At 44.5% G+C, this 17518-nt stretch overlaps 1 protein-coding gene across 3 annotated transcripts; it reads left to right on the top strand.

The window, feature by feature from the left end:
• Positions 1-152: 152 nt before the first annotated feature.
• On the top strand, positions 153-15272 carry LOC117259863 (uncharacterized). Of its 3 annotated transcripts, XR_013491013.1 has the most exons (8): positions 153-345; positions 5410-5701; positions 7906-8000; positions 8497-8653; positions 9588-9767; positions 11049-11096; positions 11840-14342; positions 14499-15272. XR_013491013.1 is itself a non-coding variant. In XM_033631644.2 (7 exons), exons 2-7 carry the CDS (start codon positions 5542-5544, stop codon positions 12646-12648), a joined length of 1449 nt encoding a protein of 482 aa, XP_033487535.1. In that variant the 5' UTR covers positions 153-345; positions 5410-5541; the 3' UTR covers positions 12649-15272. The 3 variants fall into 3 exon arrangements, 2 of the variants coding, with proteins under 2 accessions (XP_033487535.1, XP_033487536.1); XM_033631644.2 differs by having other exon boundaries at positions 11840-15272; XM_033631645.2 differs by lacking the exon at positions 11049-11096 and having other exon boundaries at positions 11840-15272.
• The last annotated feature ends 2246 nt before the right edge of the window (positions 15273-17518 follow it).

The following is a 17518-nucleotide window of genomic DNA, read 5'->3' as shown; positions in this document are numbered from 1 at the left end:
GTGAGTGTGTGTGTGAGTGTGTGTGTTGGGGGGGGGGGGGGGGGGGGGGGGGTCACTATCTTGGAGAGGGTTAATCACCGTGTTTCTGGTCAAACACTTAAACTGTGAGTTGTTTGCGCATCACTGTGACTTAGTGTTTGGTTTCTTGGACAGTGGCAGTGATTGGTGCGTGTTGCATGTGGGGCAGCTGGGGGCGCGCAGCGGGCTGAGAAAATGTTGCGCGTTCAAGGGAGGAAAAAAAAAAAAATCGGAGTCTGCGCAGTGTGGTTTTTCTCGACACTCCGAACTTTCGGGAGAACCACGGAGGAAGGAGGGGAGAGGGACAGGACAACGCCATTTTTCCTGGTAATTATTTTCTACGTATTCAGCTTTTTTTCAAAATACCGCACACCGCGATTAATTCCCAAAAACGTGCCGCACGCGTGATTCAGCGCAGAGAAGCGTCTGGTAGCTACGATGCGGAAAAGAACGCAATCAGCGTCGGAGCGAGGAGACATTTCGTCCTCTGCCTCGATCACGGAGAGTCGCGCAGCTTCAGCTCGGCGCAGCGAGCCTGCGCACAAACACAACGCTGCGCTTTGTACACGCGCGTTTTTACATCCACGGTAACCCCGCGTGTCCGCACCGACACTCGCCGTTAATCCGGTGCCGCTGGCTGAACCGAGCGGCCGAACGGAGCCGACAGAGATGGCGGAATCAGTGGGCTGCTCCTCCTGCGAGCCGCCAGGCACGAGCACGGGGGGAGAGGCAGGCACGAGCTCAACAAAGACACGGGAACACCGCAGCTGATTGGCTCAGAGGGGCCACGTGGTCAGAGCGAACGAAATGTTCATTCTGAATGATTTCATATTAAGAAGTTCGGATCACAGGTGCGTCAGGAGCCAAACACACCTTTGGTCCCTGCGGCGCGCGGAGAGTCCGCGTGGGGTCAGAGAGAACAAACTAATACTGATGGTTCTATTAAAAACAGATTGATCTGCGCGTCATGACGCACTGACACTGCGAGGAAACTTGTTGTTGTCAGGGACGGAAATGATTAAACTGAAGTTTGGAACCCAAACAGTCTGATCATATCTAAAGTCACGTGGCTTCTTATGTTTGTGTCAATAAGTCACATTTGTTTATCTGAACAGGTAAACATGTCTAATGCGCGTCAGAATTACACATACACACACACACATTTAACTTATCAAAATAGACATGGAGCCATGTTGCTGTAGATATAATCTCATCATGTTGCTCACATTTACCTAATAATTAATAATAATAATAATTATTATTATTATTATTATTATTATTATTATTATTATTATTAATAATAAAGATGTGGAGCTTCAGGCCACAGTGACGCGCAGCCGTGTTCAGGATGGACTCGCCGGGTCACAGACTGACAGCAGGAGACAGTGCTGACACAGTTAGAGGAGGAGCGATAATTAAGAGATACACAAGTGACTGTGGAGCTGGTGAAGTGTCTCCAGTGCGTAATTACGGTTCATCAGTGCGCAACATCTCCAGTGATGGAGGAAGCATCCAGATCGTTTGCTGAGGCAGGAGTGCTGACACCACACAGGGAGAGGCAGCTTTATTTGTGCAGCACATTTCATACAGCAGAGCAATGAAACATAAGCAAGGAAACAGATTTACATTAAAAAACAATAAAGAAAAAAAAATATGAAAAGTTAAATTAATTCTAAATAATTTACAATTAAAAAGAATCACCATCAGAAATAGCGAAGTGCAGCCAAGACGTGCAAAGATTAAAAAATAAATAAATAGATAAAATATTTAAAACGCAGTTAAATAAAGTTGCAGTGCAGAGTAAGAAGTGAATAAATATTTGATTCAATAAAAAGCAGCAGCAAAGTATTTAAACCTCTGAACGCTGAAAACTAACTGGTGAGAGTGCTTCAAACACACTGGGGAGAAGGCAACGAGCAACTCAGTGAGAAATGTCCCAGAATTTCTCGTTGCCTTTCTGGGTTTTGCAGTTTCTGGGCCAGAAACTGCAAAAAAATGAAGAAATTTAGAAAATTATTTTAAAGAGAAAAGCTCTGGAAAAATTGTATTTATCATTATTACATATTTAAAATTGTGGTGCAGAATTATTGTATTTTTAAGCACATGTCCAGGTCACTTCCTTGTTTGTTTTTTAAAATTAATTTCTGTCTTTCTTTGTTCACTTTTCTTGTTTTTGATTTTTTTTCTTTTTACTAATTTCCTCCCAATATCTTCTGCTGCCTTCTTCCCGTGTTTTTGACAGAAATGATTCCAGTGTGCCGTCAGGTTTTAAAGAGTTAAAAGAAGTGAGTTGGTGCAGAGCTGCAGTTTTCAGGTAGTTTATTTCAGATATGTGGAGAATAAAAACCTCAATGTTTCGTCTCGACTCTGAGCACCTGCGAGCTCGGATGGTCCAGACGGTGGCAGGAGGAAGTCCTGCACTGTAAATGTTAAAGATCAGGAACATGTACTCACAATATTAAAAGTTAAATAAACAAAACTCAAAATGAGTCAAAATAAATTAGAAAACATTCACAGTTTATCAGAAACAGTCTGCAGTGAATTTTCTGTCAGTCGGCTCGTTGATTCATCGACTTGTTTCAGCTGTATGAACTGTTGGGATGTTTAATTTATAACATAACATCGTATTATATACATTTATCTTTTGCCTTTTATGTCAAAATGTTCATGTGTAAAGTAACTAAAACTCTGATATAAATGCAGTAAAATAAAAGTAGATTATTGAACCAAGAGCTAAACTTCCTGTTTTTACCTTCGACTGCTGAGACGCTGCTCTGACACGTCTTCGTCTCTCTCAGTCTGGTCGAACCATCAAACTGTGTTTTGTTCTCCACGTACAGAACAAACCCTTCACACACTAACGTCTGTTTGTAAAGACGACTTTCTACAACCTAAGAAACATTCAAACATCAGAAGGAGTCATCTGAGCGTGTGGACGGCTGTGTGTGTTAGTGGATGTTTGCAGAGTGAAATATAAGAACAAGCATTTTTAATTTACTTCAACAAGTGGATTATTGTCAGGTTTTGGTCCTTTGGAAAACAAAATGGACGCTCGCCCACAGAAAAAGAACCATGACTCATCCTGGGGTGGAGGCCTCATCCTCCACCAGGGCTTTCTTCAGTTTAAAGTGCAGCCACAGGGAGGCACTGTGGAGACGCAGCTGAAGGAGAACAACATGTTCTCGGGCTAAAAACACAACTCCAGTCCAACTCTTCACCTGAACACCAGCTCACGTCTGTTTCTCAGCTGTGGTCACATCTCCCTGTCGGTCGGTCGGTCTGTGGCGGCGTCCTCCTGCAGCCGCGGCGTCGTGTCTCCGCTGGAGGACACACACACACGTCCACACGCCCAGCAGCTCCTGGTCAGAGGGGTGTTAACGCAGAGTGACATTTGGAGCTCACGGCTTGTCCTCTGACTTCCAGTCATGTGACACGCCACACCTGGCGCCTGTCCGTATAAGAAAGTTTATTCACAATAGAAATCAGTTCTTTGTAAAAGTCTGCCGGCTGAGGAGCAGCTGTGGTGTCACAGTCAGACACTGAGGCTCTCAGGACGTTGGTGTCCACAGTGTGGCGCTGCTGCCACAGTGACTCAGCACTTCTGCAGCCCATTTGTAGCTTCAGTCCTCAGCTGTGTGTCCTGTCTCCCTCTGGGCCGAGATCCAGGAGCCTAACGTCGCTCACTAATGGACTCAACAGCAATTTGTACCTGTGGCTGATGAGCCAGTACATGTGACATCATCTCCTCTCAGGTGCAACTCTGACACTTCAGCTTGATGTATGCACGATTCATTTCTGATTTTATGAATGATGATGATGCCTGAGTTTTACTTGCTGGTTTTATTGGCACCTGATCACAGGGCTGTTGTAGCTGTTCTGTTATTTGCCGTCACCCCCTCTGACGATATACCCCAGGCTGTTCTCATGCACTCTTTGTATGATGCAAATGTGCACAGTGCTGTGAACAGTATCTGCCCCCTGAACCTGATAACTTGGCGGCAACAGCTGCAATCAAGTGTTTGTGATAACTGGCAATGAGTCACTTACATCGCTGTGGAGGAGTGTCGACTCACTCTTCTTTACAGATCGTTCTAATTCAGCCACATTGGAGGGTTTCAAACATGAACGGCCTGTTTCAGGTCATGCCACAGCTTCTCAGTCAGACTGAAGTCCAGACTTTGACGAGGCCACTCCAAAACCTCCATTTAAATGCTGGCCATGAAATGCTGTGTTAGTTTAAGGCCAGATGTAACGAGACACACGCCTTCCAAAAAGTTTAACTTTTTTCGCCCTGGAACTCTCCCACGGAGATGTTGTTCTGGGTTCTTTTGTGACCTCCTGGATGAGTCGTCGATGCGCTCATGGAGTAAATTTGGTCAGCGGGCTCCTCCTCTGAAGGTTCACCACTGTTCCAGGTTTTCTTCATATGTGGATAAAGACTTTGTTTCTCATCTGTTGTTGAATTTCGTTAGATCGCAGCATGATGTGATGCTTAGCAGGACACTGATCATGTGCTGTGTGAGACCAAGAGAACTTTGAGCTATTTAAAGATACGTCATCACCATGTTTCTTTTCCTAAATCTAACCTGCATAACTTTACATGAAGTACGAGACGTGACAGCGTCAAACCGTGACTCTTTCTCTAACCCTGACCTCATGGATGTTGTTAGACACTGTGAGGATATGTTGTATATCCACATTACTGATGATTATTTATCAAAGTCATAAAGCACCAGTAGTGAACCCTACAGTATCGTCACATTGATATTGAGGTTTTTGGGGAAGGTACAGTGTGTCTGAATCCAAGTCTGGAGATGAATGTGTGATTTTTGTGACACCGTTAAATCAGCTGCACCCGGTACAGTCACAGTGCCGTTAAACACCTGCTTTGACGCTCAGTTGTGACTTTGGGTTTTGGAACCTTGGCTCTGTAACGTGCATTTTTTTTTTTATCCTGGTAAGAATAAACGTCTGTGTCACCATTTTGTACTCTGATTCTGTTTCACGCTGCCACCTGCTGGACAGGATGACTCACAGTTTGTTTTTTATCTTGAATATTTAAAATTTCTGTGCTCAGTTGGAGCTGTGGGTCCGGTCCAAATCCATAATAAAGTAAACAATATATTTACATGTTTATTTGACAGACACTCCTCCAACACGCTAAGACTTTTTATCTGTAATCATTAACTCTTAATGTGCGTCCATTTTCCAGGTCATCTGTCCCTCAGAGGAAAATTAGTTTTCAATAAATCCTGACAGCAGGTGACCTTTGTGTCTGTGTTTAATAAATGTGGTGACAGACAGTATTTAGTAGTTAAAGTGTTCTTATTTTAATGTTGTGTTTTCTCCGTCTCTCTGTCCCCCTCATGTGTCCCTCTGTCTCTTCCTTAGAGACCCTCGACAGGTGTCTTCGGCCCAGACTGGCAGGTGGATCAGGACCAGAGAGTCCTGGAGGACGGTGACATTCAGACTCAGGTGGACTGAGTTGTAGCGGGCCGTCAGAAGAGGAGGAGGAGGAGGGGAATGGAACGAGCTGAAGGCGCAGCTATGTCGTGGCGTCCGGACGAAGAAGAGTTTAAGGTGGAAGGAGTGACGGGAGGGTTGAGAGTCAAACCGAGGTTCACCTTCAGCGAGCTCAAACTGTTGCTGGAGGCCGTGAAGAGGAACAGATACATCCTCCTCAGTGAGTGTGATGCAGGACAAACTCTGCTCCAGCTTCATCTTTACAAGGTGCTGGAAACTGAGACATTACATCTGTGCAGTGTTTGACTGTGGGTCTGTTCGACCTTCATCAGACTGAAGATGAGTCAGTAATGGGCGGATCAGATCAGACTGTGATTGGCTCCTCCTACCTGCCTGCCCACTGCTGACTCATGTTCGCTCTGATGAAGGTCTGACAGACCCAGAGCTCAACAATAAAGTCATACTCTGCACAGATGTGAGTGTGTGGAAATCTTTTCTCCCAGTTTGGACCATAAAACATGTAGAATCATAAAATAGTCAAAGTATAGCGTGCTAAGAAAATGTCATTAGAAAAATAAAATTAAAACATTTTAAATCATAAAATAGTATACAATAAAAAATCATGAAAATTCATTAAAACGTCACACTATAGGATAACACAATGAAACTAGTCCATAGCCATTGGTAGCTTTGTCACCTTCTACCTATGCCAGTCCTCAATGCCTATGTGCAGTTTCACATAGATTGACCACGTCAGTGAGTAGAAAAACGTGGGACAGACAGAATGACTGACTGACAGAATGACACACTGACAGTTTCCGTGATTATGTACAGCATACCATACCATGACTTAGTCATACCAAAAATTAGAAACAACACCAACATTGGTCCACAGGGGGAGCCACAGCGATCGGTCGCATTTTAGCCATTTTGAAGCATTTTTCTGTTGTTATAGCGCCACCCAGTTGCCAATTAGAGTTAAATTTCTCCAGTCACCTTGAGGCGTCCTGTTCTACATATCTACCAAGTTTAGTAAAAATCCATATGGCGGTTAGGCCTAGATAAGAAATGAGCTCTCTAGCGCCCCCATTTTGTTTGATGGGGTCAATAATGGAGGGGTCCCCTCAGATTATGTGTGGTCATATGCCTACAAAGTTGCGTGGTGATGGGTGAAACCCTTGAGATGTTCTACACCTTTATGTGATGAGCCACGCCCTCCGCAATATTCATTGCCTTATAGAAGCTCAGTTTTAGTAAGTTTTCCAACTTTTGCCAAGAGGGAACTTTAGATATTGGTCCCTAGATTATGTTCACCCAGTTTCATGCAGATCGCTCAAACTTCCTAGGAAGAGATCCATTTGAAGTGTTTTTCAAAAAATTCAAAATGGTGGAAAATCTATATAAGCGGAAGTTATGGGTTCTTGAGGCAAATGTGTTCCTCATGAGGAGAGGCATCTCTGTGCAAAGTTTCATGTCTCTACCACATACGGGGCATGAGATATGCCCATTCAAAGTTTGACATTTCAATGGGTTGCTATAGCGCCCCCCTTTGGCCAATTGATGTAATATTGCTTCATTGGCATCCTCCCATGACCCTCTACCACTGTGCCAAATTTCACATGGATTGACCAAGTCAGTGAGGAGAAAAACCTGGAACACACACACACAGAGTTTTCATCATTATATAGTAAGACAAAATAAATCAATAAACAGTCACAGTTTAACATGCCAGAAAAACTGCCATTAAAAAAATCCTAAAAAGAAGCGCCATGAAAGAAATCATTAAATACTCGTAATAATTATTAAAAAAGTGAGAGTATGACTGAGAGCAAACACATGTCCATAAAAACATCAGAGAACAGGTGTAGTGTATCAGGCCATGAACGCTGCCATTAGGAAACATTTTTAAAAAGAATCATAAAATAGTCGTCATTGAAATTCATTAAAGAAGTCATCGTGTATCACGCTGTAAAAAAGTGCAGTTAAAAATGTTTTTAAAATCATGAAATATTCACAGTATAGCGTGCCCCAAAAAATCATATCAGAGCATTGAAAAAGTCAAAGTATATCATGCTATAAAAATGTTACGAAACAGGTCATGTAACAGGATATAGTATCAAAGTGCGACACACAGGCCAGTGACGCTCAGAAACGTCCTGTCTTTCAGCCAGCGCCGACCGGTCTGTTGTTAAAGTGACGTTAAACTGATCTGGAGTCTGAAAGTGAGACGAGGTAAAGTGATGAACACATGTTGGCAGATAATGACTGAGAACACGCTGCATGTGAGATGTTTCACCAGCAGAGGGAGACAGTGAGCCAGAGAGCGGGGGAGTGACGATACTACTGCTGTCCAACTGGACCAGGACTGATGTCTCACCTCATGTCTCTGTGTCTGTGTCTGTGTCTGTGTCTCTGTCTCTGTAGGGAAGTTTAACCAGGGTGTGTCAGCTGATGCCAAGAAACGGACCTGGACTGAAATCACCAACCAGGTGAACGGACTGGGACAGACGCACAGAGAGGTCTGTGACTCATCACTGTTCACTTTGAGTCATGTTGGTCATATTAATATTTGAGGTGTGCCCTCAGACATGATCGTAGTTACACCTGGAAAATCTGCCTTTAATGACCCTCATTAATGAAACAGACGTACGACACAATACTGGGCGTACGGTCGTTTCCACGCAGAGCTCGGCATGTATCTGAGCCGAGGCTCTGATCAAATCTCACGTCAGGTCTCAGCTTGTGTCACAGCTTTGGGTCAGCATTGACTTGCAGTTCATCTGGAGAGAACTGTTGTTAGTTTGTATTCTGACTGACATCTAATTTTGCAGTCACAGTCATCAGTCAGTCCAGGCGGCCTGAGATAATCAAAATAGCTGGCGGAGATTTTCTGTCCAGACTAATCCACTCATGGTTTGATGATGTCGAGGTCACAGCAGCAGCGTCTCCTCCATGAGAACAATGAATGTCATCATAGCAGCAGTGTTTTAATCTGAGGTTTTAATCTCCTCACAGGTGCGTCAGATCATGAAGAAATGGGCGGACCTCAAATGTGACGCAAAGCGACGCATGGGGGCCCTCCAGGGCCTCAACGGCGGCAACCTGAGGAACAAGAACCTGGGCCCTGTGGAGAAGATGGTCCACAAGATACTGATGATGAGTCCCAGAGGAGGTGAGGAGCAGTCTGTGGAGTCTGGTTTTATCAGTTGTTCCTGTGAGAGCGGCGGTACATCGGAGCACGAGGCACGAGACGAATACAGACCTGAATGATTGTGTCGACTCTTAAGATGACAAACACGACTGTTCATTGGTGTTTTGTATGAAGCTCAGGTCAGATCAAAGATTCACGACGAGATGAAACAGTTTCAGAACGTTGTAGAGAAAAGTGTCAGCGGTGTGAACTGGACTCAAGCCGGCTGATGGTGTCACCTGACACTCAGCTGGACAAATAGGCGGCAGCTGGTTTTAAAGTACGTCACCTGTTTCAACAGCCAATCAGCTTGTAGTAAAGTCCGCTGGTCAAGTCACAATGACCGCAGACGGCGTGTTGGCTTGCTGCAGCAAGTGCTCCGTCCCCACAGAGCCCTCCGTTTAAGTTGTTGACTAGAGATGATGCGCCGTCTCATGGCGGTCACTTCCTGTCAACGTTACAGATCAGAAGCACAGAGAGTTGTTGACTAGAGATGATACGCCGTCTCATGGCGGTCACTTCCTGTCGATGTTACAGATCAGAAGCACAGAGAGTCGTTGACTAGAGATGATACGCCGTCTCATGGTGGTCACTTCCTGTCGATGTTACAGATCAGAGGCACAGAGAGTCGTTGACTAGAGATGATACGCCGTCTCATGGTGGTCACTTCCTGTCGACGTTACAGATCAGAAGCACAGAGAGTTGTTGACTAGAGACGATACGCCGTCTCATGGTGGTCACTTCCTGTCGACGTTACAGATCAGAAGTACAGAGAGTTGTTGACTAGAGATGATACGCCGTCTCATGGCGGTCACTTCCTGTCAACGTTACAGATCAGAGAGTTGTTGACTAGTCCTTTTAAGATGAATAAAAATGTTTTTTCGTAATTAACCCGTTCTTGTTTGTGGGTTCTCAGACTGCGACAGCGACCTGGACCTCGCCGAAGATGAAGATTTTTCGAAGCTTTACAGTAAAGGCCCCTCCCCCACCCCGCCCCCCTACTCCTACCTCAGCCTGACGGACAGCTCCCACTCGATGCCTGGAGGAGCCTCCTATGAGTTCTCTCCTCTCTCCTCACCAGAGAAAGAGCTCGGGGGTAAGTAGAGCAGGAAATGTGACGAGGACAGGAAGTTCACTCGTGTTCATTGTCGTGTCATCGTATATCCATCCATACGTAAAAAAAATGGACGCATGAACAGAAGTAAAAAATGACGTGCACCAAAAAATATTCTACGGTTTCCATAGTCAGGCTACAACCTCACCATCTGTGGTGCCAATATCCCGCCGCAAAATGTTTGTAAGCTCGGGTCACAGTTTCTCCCATCATTTTTATAGATAACAACTTTGGCGTGGGAAGTGGCGTTCGCCTCTGTCAAGCCTCGTTTTGTGAGAATGCAGTGTTTATAGAGGGACCCCTGGACTCTTGCTGCTACTTGACTTAACGTCAGTAGTTTTGCTTTTAGCTAGCTAACGGTAACGTTAGCTACAGAGTACCTGTGTTTGTACAGTGTCATCTCTCTGGTAACCAAAGTATTTCCAAACAACAGCAGTGCTGTTTCTTCTCCGCCCACACTTTCCTCACTCGTCTCTGTCCGTTCAGCCATCACGACGCTCACTAAGTTCTGTCTCCATGTGCTTTGCGACCTCAACCACTCGCATCTACATGGGGGGCGACATCTAGGGCAGTAGGACTGTGGGGACACACATATATTGACATGTAGAGTGCATGGAAACACACCATTCATCGCAGTTAAGTCTTTTGCAGTATGTATATCGTCCATATTGATATCAAAATGACAGTAAATTTGCGATATGTTGTCCTAGCTAGATTTGACATTTTACATTTTTAGGGATGCTTTGTATAATCTTTATGTAGAAATACACTCCTTATACTGTTTCCAGACGTGTCACATTGCACATTTCAAACCAACAGTTTGGATTCTGAAATGATTTATTTGAGCTTTTGCGCGCAGTCGTGTTTTCTGTCGTTTGTCTCTGACTGTAGCCGCTGTATGAAGGATCAATAGAGAATCTGTCTACAACGTAAAAACCCCAAATATTAAAAGACTACTAATAAAGTCAAGTGTGTCCTCATAGAGACACTCCTCTGACTTTGTGTCCTCACAGTTCCCAGATCTAATCAAACTTTGATGATTGTCTTTGAGTCAGTGGGTGATTTGTCCCAGAGGATCCATTCAGGGAAGCTGTGGGACGCTGAGAGAGGAAGAGATAAAACACACAGTCTTAAACCACAGAACGTTGTGTGTTCAGCGACGGCAGTTTGAGTTTTTATATCTTTTGTTTCTTGTCTTCTTCATGTCCTTTTTAAGTTTTATTCACAAACCCTCTAACTGCTGCCGGCGATGTTGTTTTGCAGGCGACCCTTTTCACTCGTCTCCTGAGTGCGACCTGACTGAGGACGGAGGTAAGACTTTGAGCCGAGCAGCTTCAGGGTTTTCCCTACATAGAAAATATTTTGGTGGCCGCCAAAGCCGTTTTAGCCAATGGAAAATCCCCTCCGCCAAAGAGGGGTGTGTGAGCGGGGAAGGGAGGGAAAGAAAGAAATCAAATCTCAGTGCAACCGCTCATAGTTCAAAAAAATTATTCATTGGATTAAAATGTCTTATATCGTGATACGTATCATTATCGGGATATGAGATTTTGGTCACATTGCCCAGCCGTAATGTACTGTATTATTTGGACCTCTCTCGTCTAATAGAGAAGATATGGCATCGCTTAATACATTTGCATGATCTGTGAATGCAAATGCGAAGCGCGAGCTGCAGACATCACCACCAAAGCCCCTTCTGAGCCAGAGATAACCCTGCTATGTTATGACGTTATTGCATTTCTGACATACTGTACGATGTTTTGATTTTATCTTGTTTTTTACAGCATACTTAACTTTGACTTTTTAATAGGTCTTTGCATTTTTATGATGAACTATATTACAACTTTTTTTCATTTCATATGACACTCTACCTGTTTATTTATTTATTTATCTGTTCTGTTAATGGCAGGATGTGTTGTGTGCGTCCCTAAAGAACTGTAAAACACATTTTCTGAGACGTCCTGTAAAATCTGTCACAAACAAAACGTACATGTTAAAAACAAAGGTGTTGTGATCGGGTCGTGAGTCTGACACGTTTCGTCTCTCTGATCTTCCAGAACGAACGATGGACTTTGAAGACAACGACGACTCCATGTTCTCCACCTACCCTTCCTCTCTCCCCCCAACCTCCTCCCCCTCACTGGACCCCCTGCCTGACAACGCCCTGCTGAGGATGAAGCCGGTCCACACCTACTCCCGAAACAACAGCCAGAACAACACCTCCTCCCGCCCTCCGCCTGGACCCTCCTCCTCTGTGGCCTCCACCTCCTCTGCTTTCCCCTTAGTGTCTGATTCAGACGCTGCCTCGTCCTCAGCTGCACCTCCCTCGGAGCAGTCCCACACAACCGCCCCCCCTCCACCTCCTTCTACATCTGCTGCAGCCAATACCTCACACCCTGCACCTTCCTCCTCCTCCCTCCCACCTCCTGCTCCTCCTGCTGCTGTATCTTCCTCCTCTGCTGCTTCTACTGCGACCTCCTCCTCAAACTCCCACAAAGCCCCTCCCTTCTCCTCAGCACTTCCACCCAGGCGTGCCTCCTCCTCAGGCTCAAACCCGCCTGACCCTCTCCCAGGTGGAGCTTCATCCCACAGGGACCAGGTGGCCCAGATGGCGTCTCAGAGCCTCCAGCAGCAGCGTGCCAGCAGGATGCTCCTGACCTCGGTGTCTCAGTCTCTGGAGATGTTGGCGCAGTCGGTGCAGCTGCTGGTGGAGACGCAGCAGGAGTTTGTGCAGGAGTCTCTGCTGCTGCAGAGGGAGACGGTGGACGTCCTGAGGGATTTCTCCAACACGGCGCTGACTATGCTGAGAGACAAAGCCAACAGTGGACAACTGTCCTCACACCATCGCCCTGCTGCACACTTCTGAAACACGGAGATGAACAAATTTCTAAAACAGACATGGCGGGCGACCACGAGCCAGGTGCAGCTGTGGCGTCCGTGTGGAGACGTTGGGATTGAAACAGCCATCCTGTGAGAGAGACAGTTCATGTTTGACTTTAACAGCCTCTATGGCTGCTGGACAGAAACGTCTGTCCACACACACACACACACACACACATGCAGTTTTAGGCTACAGGCTGTTTATTTATGTGCCTGGGACTTTTTTTTTCTTCTATATTTTTGTTTGTTGCAGGCTCGTGTGTGTTTTCACACTGTATTTAGATTTCAAAGGTTTCGAGCTGCTGAAACGTCGTCGCTCCGTAACACAGATCGACTGACTGGATTTCCACGTCCTGAGCGCACTGGGTGGTTTAACTGGCTCGCTGAATGAGATGAAACTAACAAATTAACTAAAGCACCAACCTCACGTTTGAGCTCCGGGAACGTCCCTCTTGTCACCGTCTTCACGTTGGACAGTTGGACTCTGGACTGGAGGAACACGTGATTTGGTGGGAGGAGCTGTTGAGACAGAGCGGAGAGGACATGTAGTCCTCGTCACACCCATGTCCTCCTCACTCAGGATGTGGCCATGCTACAACTTTGACAAATAATAATTTTGAAAATTAGGGATGCACCGATTTATCTGCTGAGCGTCAGTATCGGTGGATATTCGCCTCGTCGACTGTCGTCGGCCTCTGGCAAACCACGTGACATTTACCGATGGCAGCGGCCGATGTTTTTCTGTTGTGTCACATCAATTGTGCGCAGCGTTCTGCAGACGACAGAAAACGTACAAACGGAAATCTTCCCGGGACACTTTGAGACGAAAGGATGCAGTAAACTCATTATCGATGCGTCAGGAAACGCACCCTACTGTCTGCCTGATAACACTACGTCGTGAACAACCTGTTAAAATCAGCAGGAGCAGAGCTAGTTAGTGTTAGCTCGAGCAGCCAAGGCTGCAACTAACAGCTGCATTTAGTTACGTCACGATGTGTTCGAGTTCTGTTCGGTAAAAACAAGCATTGGGAGGAGGTCATTTTAACGTTATTATGATGTTTTCAAAATGTAATCAAGAAACTTGAATAAATTTGAGCTGTTTGAAGAAGAAATGTGTCGATGTTTTTACAGCAAAATGAAACAGATATTAGAGAGGGAATTCTGATTCCTATTAAACGTTTCTCAGTTATTAAAGGTCGTTTCATAAATGAGTGTAATGACGGACTGACTTTAAACAGTTCAGTTTTTTTACCACAGATTTCTTTGTTTGGCACAAAAAGGGAAAAAATAACAGCAAAAACAAAAAAAAACAAATATCGGCCCAGAATTTTATAATCGGTGCATCCCTATAAAAATTTAACACAACTGACATGTTTTGTTGAATTTACTGCTGGTGATAAAAAACATCTGTCATTTCCCAACGGTTAATTTTCGTCTTTCTTTTTTTAAATGAAGGACAAACAGTTCTCTCCTGCCTCTGTTTTTGACGTGTCCATGCCTTTCTCGTGAACGCAATATCTCAACAACACCTTGAAAGAATTTCCTCAAATTTGGCACAAACGTCCACTTGGACTCAACGATGAACTGATTTAGATATTGATGGTCAAAGGTCAATGACACTAAGACCTTGCATCCATCTCATTCTAATATCTCAAGAAGGCCGTTGGGGAATTTCCTCAAGTTTGGCACAGATGTTCATGTGGACTAAAGGATGAACTGAAATGAATGGATCTGAATGAAATAACTAGATTTTGGCGGGACTAGGTCACTGTGACCTCATTGGTTTCATTCTTGTGAACACGATATCTCAAGAATACCTTTAAGGAATTTCTCCAGATTTGGCACAAACGTTCAATTGGACTGAAGAATTAACTGATTATAACTTGGTGGTCAAAGGTCACTGTGACCTCACAAAACATGGTTTTGGCCCTAACTCAAGAATCCATACGTTAATTATGACAAAACTTCATACAAATGTCGAACAGGATAAAACAATGAAGTGATGACAGTTTATATCCAAAGGTCAAAGGTCAGCTTCACTGTGACATCATCATGTTCCACAGTCCACATCAGAGTGTATCTCAAGAAGGCCTTGAGGGACGTTCTTGGAATTTGGAAAAAAAACGTCCATTTGGACTCAAGAATGGTCAAAGGTCAAGATTTATGTGACTATCTTGCTCTCGTGAACGTGATATCTTAAGAAGGCCTTGAAGAAATTTTGTCTAACAGGTTAAAATAATGAAGGTCAGAAGGTCAAAGGTCAGCTTGACTGTGACATCATGTTTTAACGTCATATCTCAGGAACAGAAGGGGAGACATTTGGTCAGATACTGAATTGGTGACTCTAATCTTGAAACTGTGCTGATTGTATAGATCTTCTGTGTGTGAAGCATCCATGTTTTCACTGACATGGATGGAGACTGTCAGAGACACTGGACTGGTGGGCGGAGTCAAACAACCATGATGACCCCATGATTTTAAATATGCTACGATATGCAATATACGCGATGAAATGTATTGCGATTTATTCCCTTTTTTCAACAGTAAATTTTGTCCCCAAAGGAAAACTATGTCAACACCTTATTATCTAATAACACAAACTTTTCTGTCTGTTCGTCTGACCTCAGCCATTTTTTTGCAGCAAAATGTATCTAGTGGACTAAACAAGCATCTGATTACATTACTGTAGCAGGCTCAGTAAGATTTTAAACAAGTTGACCCCAGAAACGGGACATTGTTGTTGTCTTGATGTTAACAGCTTTAGAGATGGCAGTAATGTGCTGCTGAAGAATGAGAAATCAAGTCTATTATAAAAAATATATTTGTAAAATTATTAATGGAAATATCATGATGAGACGTTGCTACAAGCCAGATGTTTAAATATTTGTGCCGTTGCATCAGTTAAACACTGAGAGCTCCAGCAGAGCTCTGGGTGCGCTGAACCTGGTCAGCCACTGCGGCCCGTAATTAAGGACAGTGAATTTGATCATGTAGATTTATTAGAGGATAAGTTTGAGCTAACTCCTGAACTTCACCCTGCGACCCTGGTGAGCATCACATTCCTGACTTCAACCTCCAGGTCTGTTTGAATCTTGTAGAAAACAGCAGCACATGAAGAAACACTGGTGTTAATGTTCACACACCTCTGTGTGATTGGAACCACAACACTGAGACTAACATGTTAGTATGTGGTTGTTGCCCTGCTGCCTGATGTGCTGTTGAAACTCCAACCCTCTTTTTCTTCGTCCCAACTGACACTTCATCCTCATCCTCCCTTACAGTCGGCTCTCTGTCTGACTGACTGACCAAAATGACTTGTAACTGTCTGCTGTGACACCGGGCTGTGATGTTTCCTTCCAACCAGATCCTGACAATAAAGATTTTATTATTAAAAGAAGACAAGTCTGTTCGGAGAGTATTTTCTGATTTTATTTCTAGAAATTTGAGTTTAAAAAAGTCTCTGATTCCTGCAGGTTGTTCCAAACCCGAGGGGCCCAGACGGAAAACACAATCACCTTTAGATTGAAGCCTCGACTTTGGAACGTCCAGTATTTAATCTTATAATGGTATGAACTGATCTCCAAACAGACAACTTCTCCCAGGGTCTCAGAGCTTAATGAGCTTGTTAGGGCTCTGGCTTGTTCACAGTCATCGTTAGCAAAGGCCAGGTGATGCTCATTTCAAAGCTTTATAATTACTCTGACTCCTGAAAGCTTGTCCCAACAATCAGCAGCCATGGGCTCCTCTAAACAGCTGCCTAGCACTCTGAAAACTAAAAGACCTGATGAAGACTAGAAGAAGATAGCTAAGTGTTTTCAGGGAGCTGTTTCCTCAGTTGGTCATGTCAGTAAGAAATGGCAGTTAACAGGAACTGTGGAGGTCAAGCTGAAAACTCTCTAAGAGAGCTGCTCGTAGGATTGTTAGAAAGGCAAATCAAACCTCTGTTTGACTGCAAAAGACCTGCAGGAAGATTTCTCAGACTCTGGAGTGGTGGTGCACTGTTCTACTGTGCAGACACACCTGGACAAATATGAGCTTCATGGAAGAGTCATCAGAAGAAAACCTTTCCTGTGTCCTCACCACAACATTCAGCCTCACAAGTTTGCAAAGGAACATGTGAACAAGCCTGATGCTTTTTGGAAACAAGTCCTGTGGACTGATGAAGGTAAAACAGAACTTTCTGGACACAATGAGCAAAGGTATGTTTGGAGAACAAACTGTTAAACACGGGGGTGGATGGATGATGCTTTGGGCTTGTGTTGCAGCCAGTGGCACGGGGAACATTTCACAGGTAGAGGGAAGAATGGATTCAGTTAAATTCCAGACATCACAGCATCTGTAAAAAAGCTGCAGATGAAGAGAGGATGGCTTCTACAACAGGACAATGATCCTAAACACACCTCCAGATCCACAATGGACGACCTCAAGAGGAGCCAGCTGAAGGTTTGGCCACGCCCCTCACAGTCCCCCGACCTAAACATCATTAAACATCTGTGGATAGAGCTCAACGAGCAGAGCATGAAGACGGCCCAAGAATCTCACAGAGCTAGAAGCCTTTTGCAGGAAGAATGGGTGAAAATTGCGCAAACTTTTGCTTCAGGCCCTTCTCCCTGTGATCGTCCTCATGCCAGTCCAGACCTGCTTCATTCCATCGTGCTGCAGCTTTTGTTCCAGTTTGTGCCTGAAGGCTCTTTTTCCCTCCTCAGTCTTAACCTTTAGTTTTCTTTGTCGTGCTTCATGCTTCCTCTCTGTCGCCCTCTCTGAAAGTTTATTTCTTCTGGTTTCGCAGGGCTTTCAGTTCCCTGGTAACACAAGGTTTATTGTCAGGGATGCACCGAATTTCTCTGCATTTTCGG

Source organism: Epinephelus lanceolatus, chromosome 4 (assembly GCF_041903045.1).
Source record: "Epinephelus lanceolatus isolate andai-2023 chromosome 4, ASM4190304v1, whole genome shotgun sequence".
NCBI lineage: Eukaryota > Metazoa > Chordata > Actinopteri > Perciformes > Serranidae > Epinephelus > Epinephelus lanceolatus.
The sequence above is the reverse complement of the archived record's forward strand: the minus strand, read 5'-3'. Positions and strand labels throughout refer to the sequence as shown.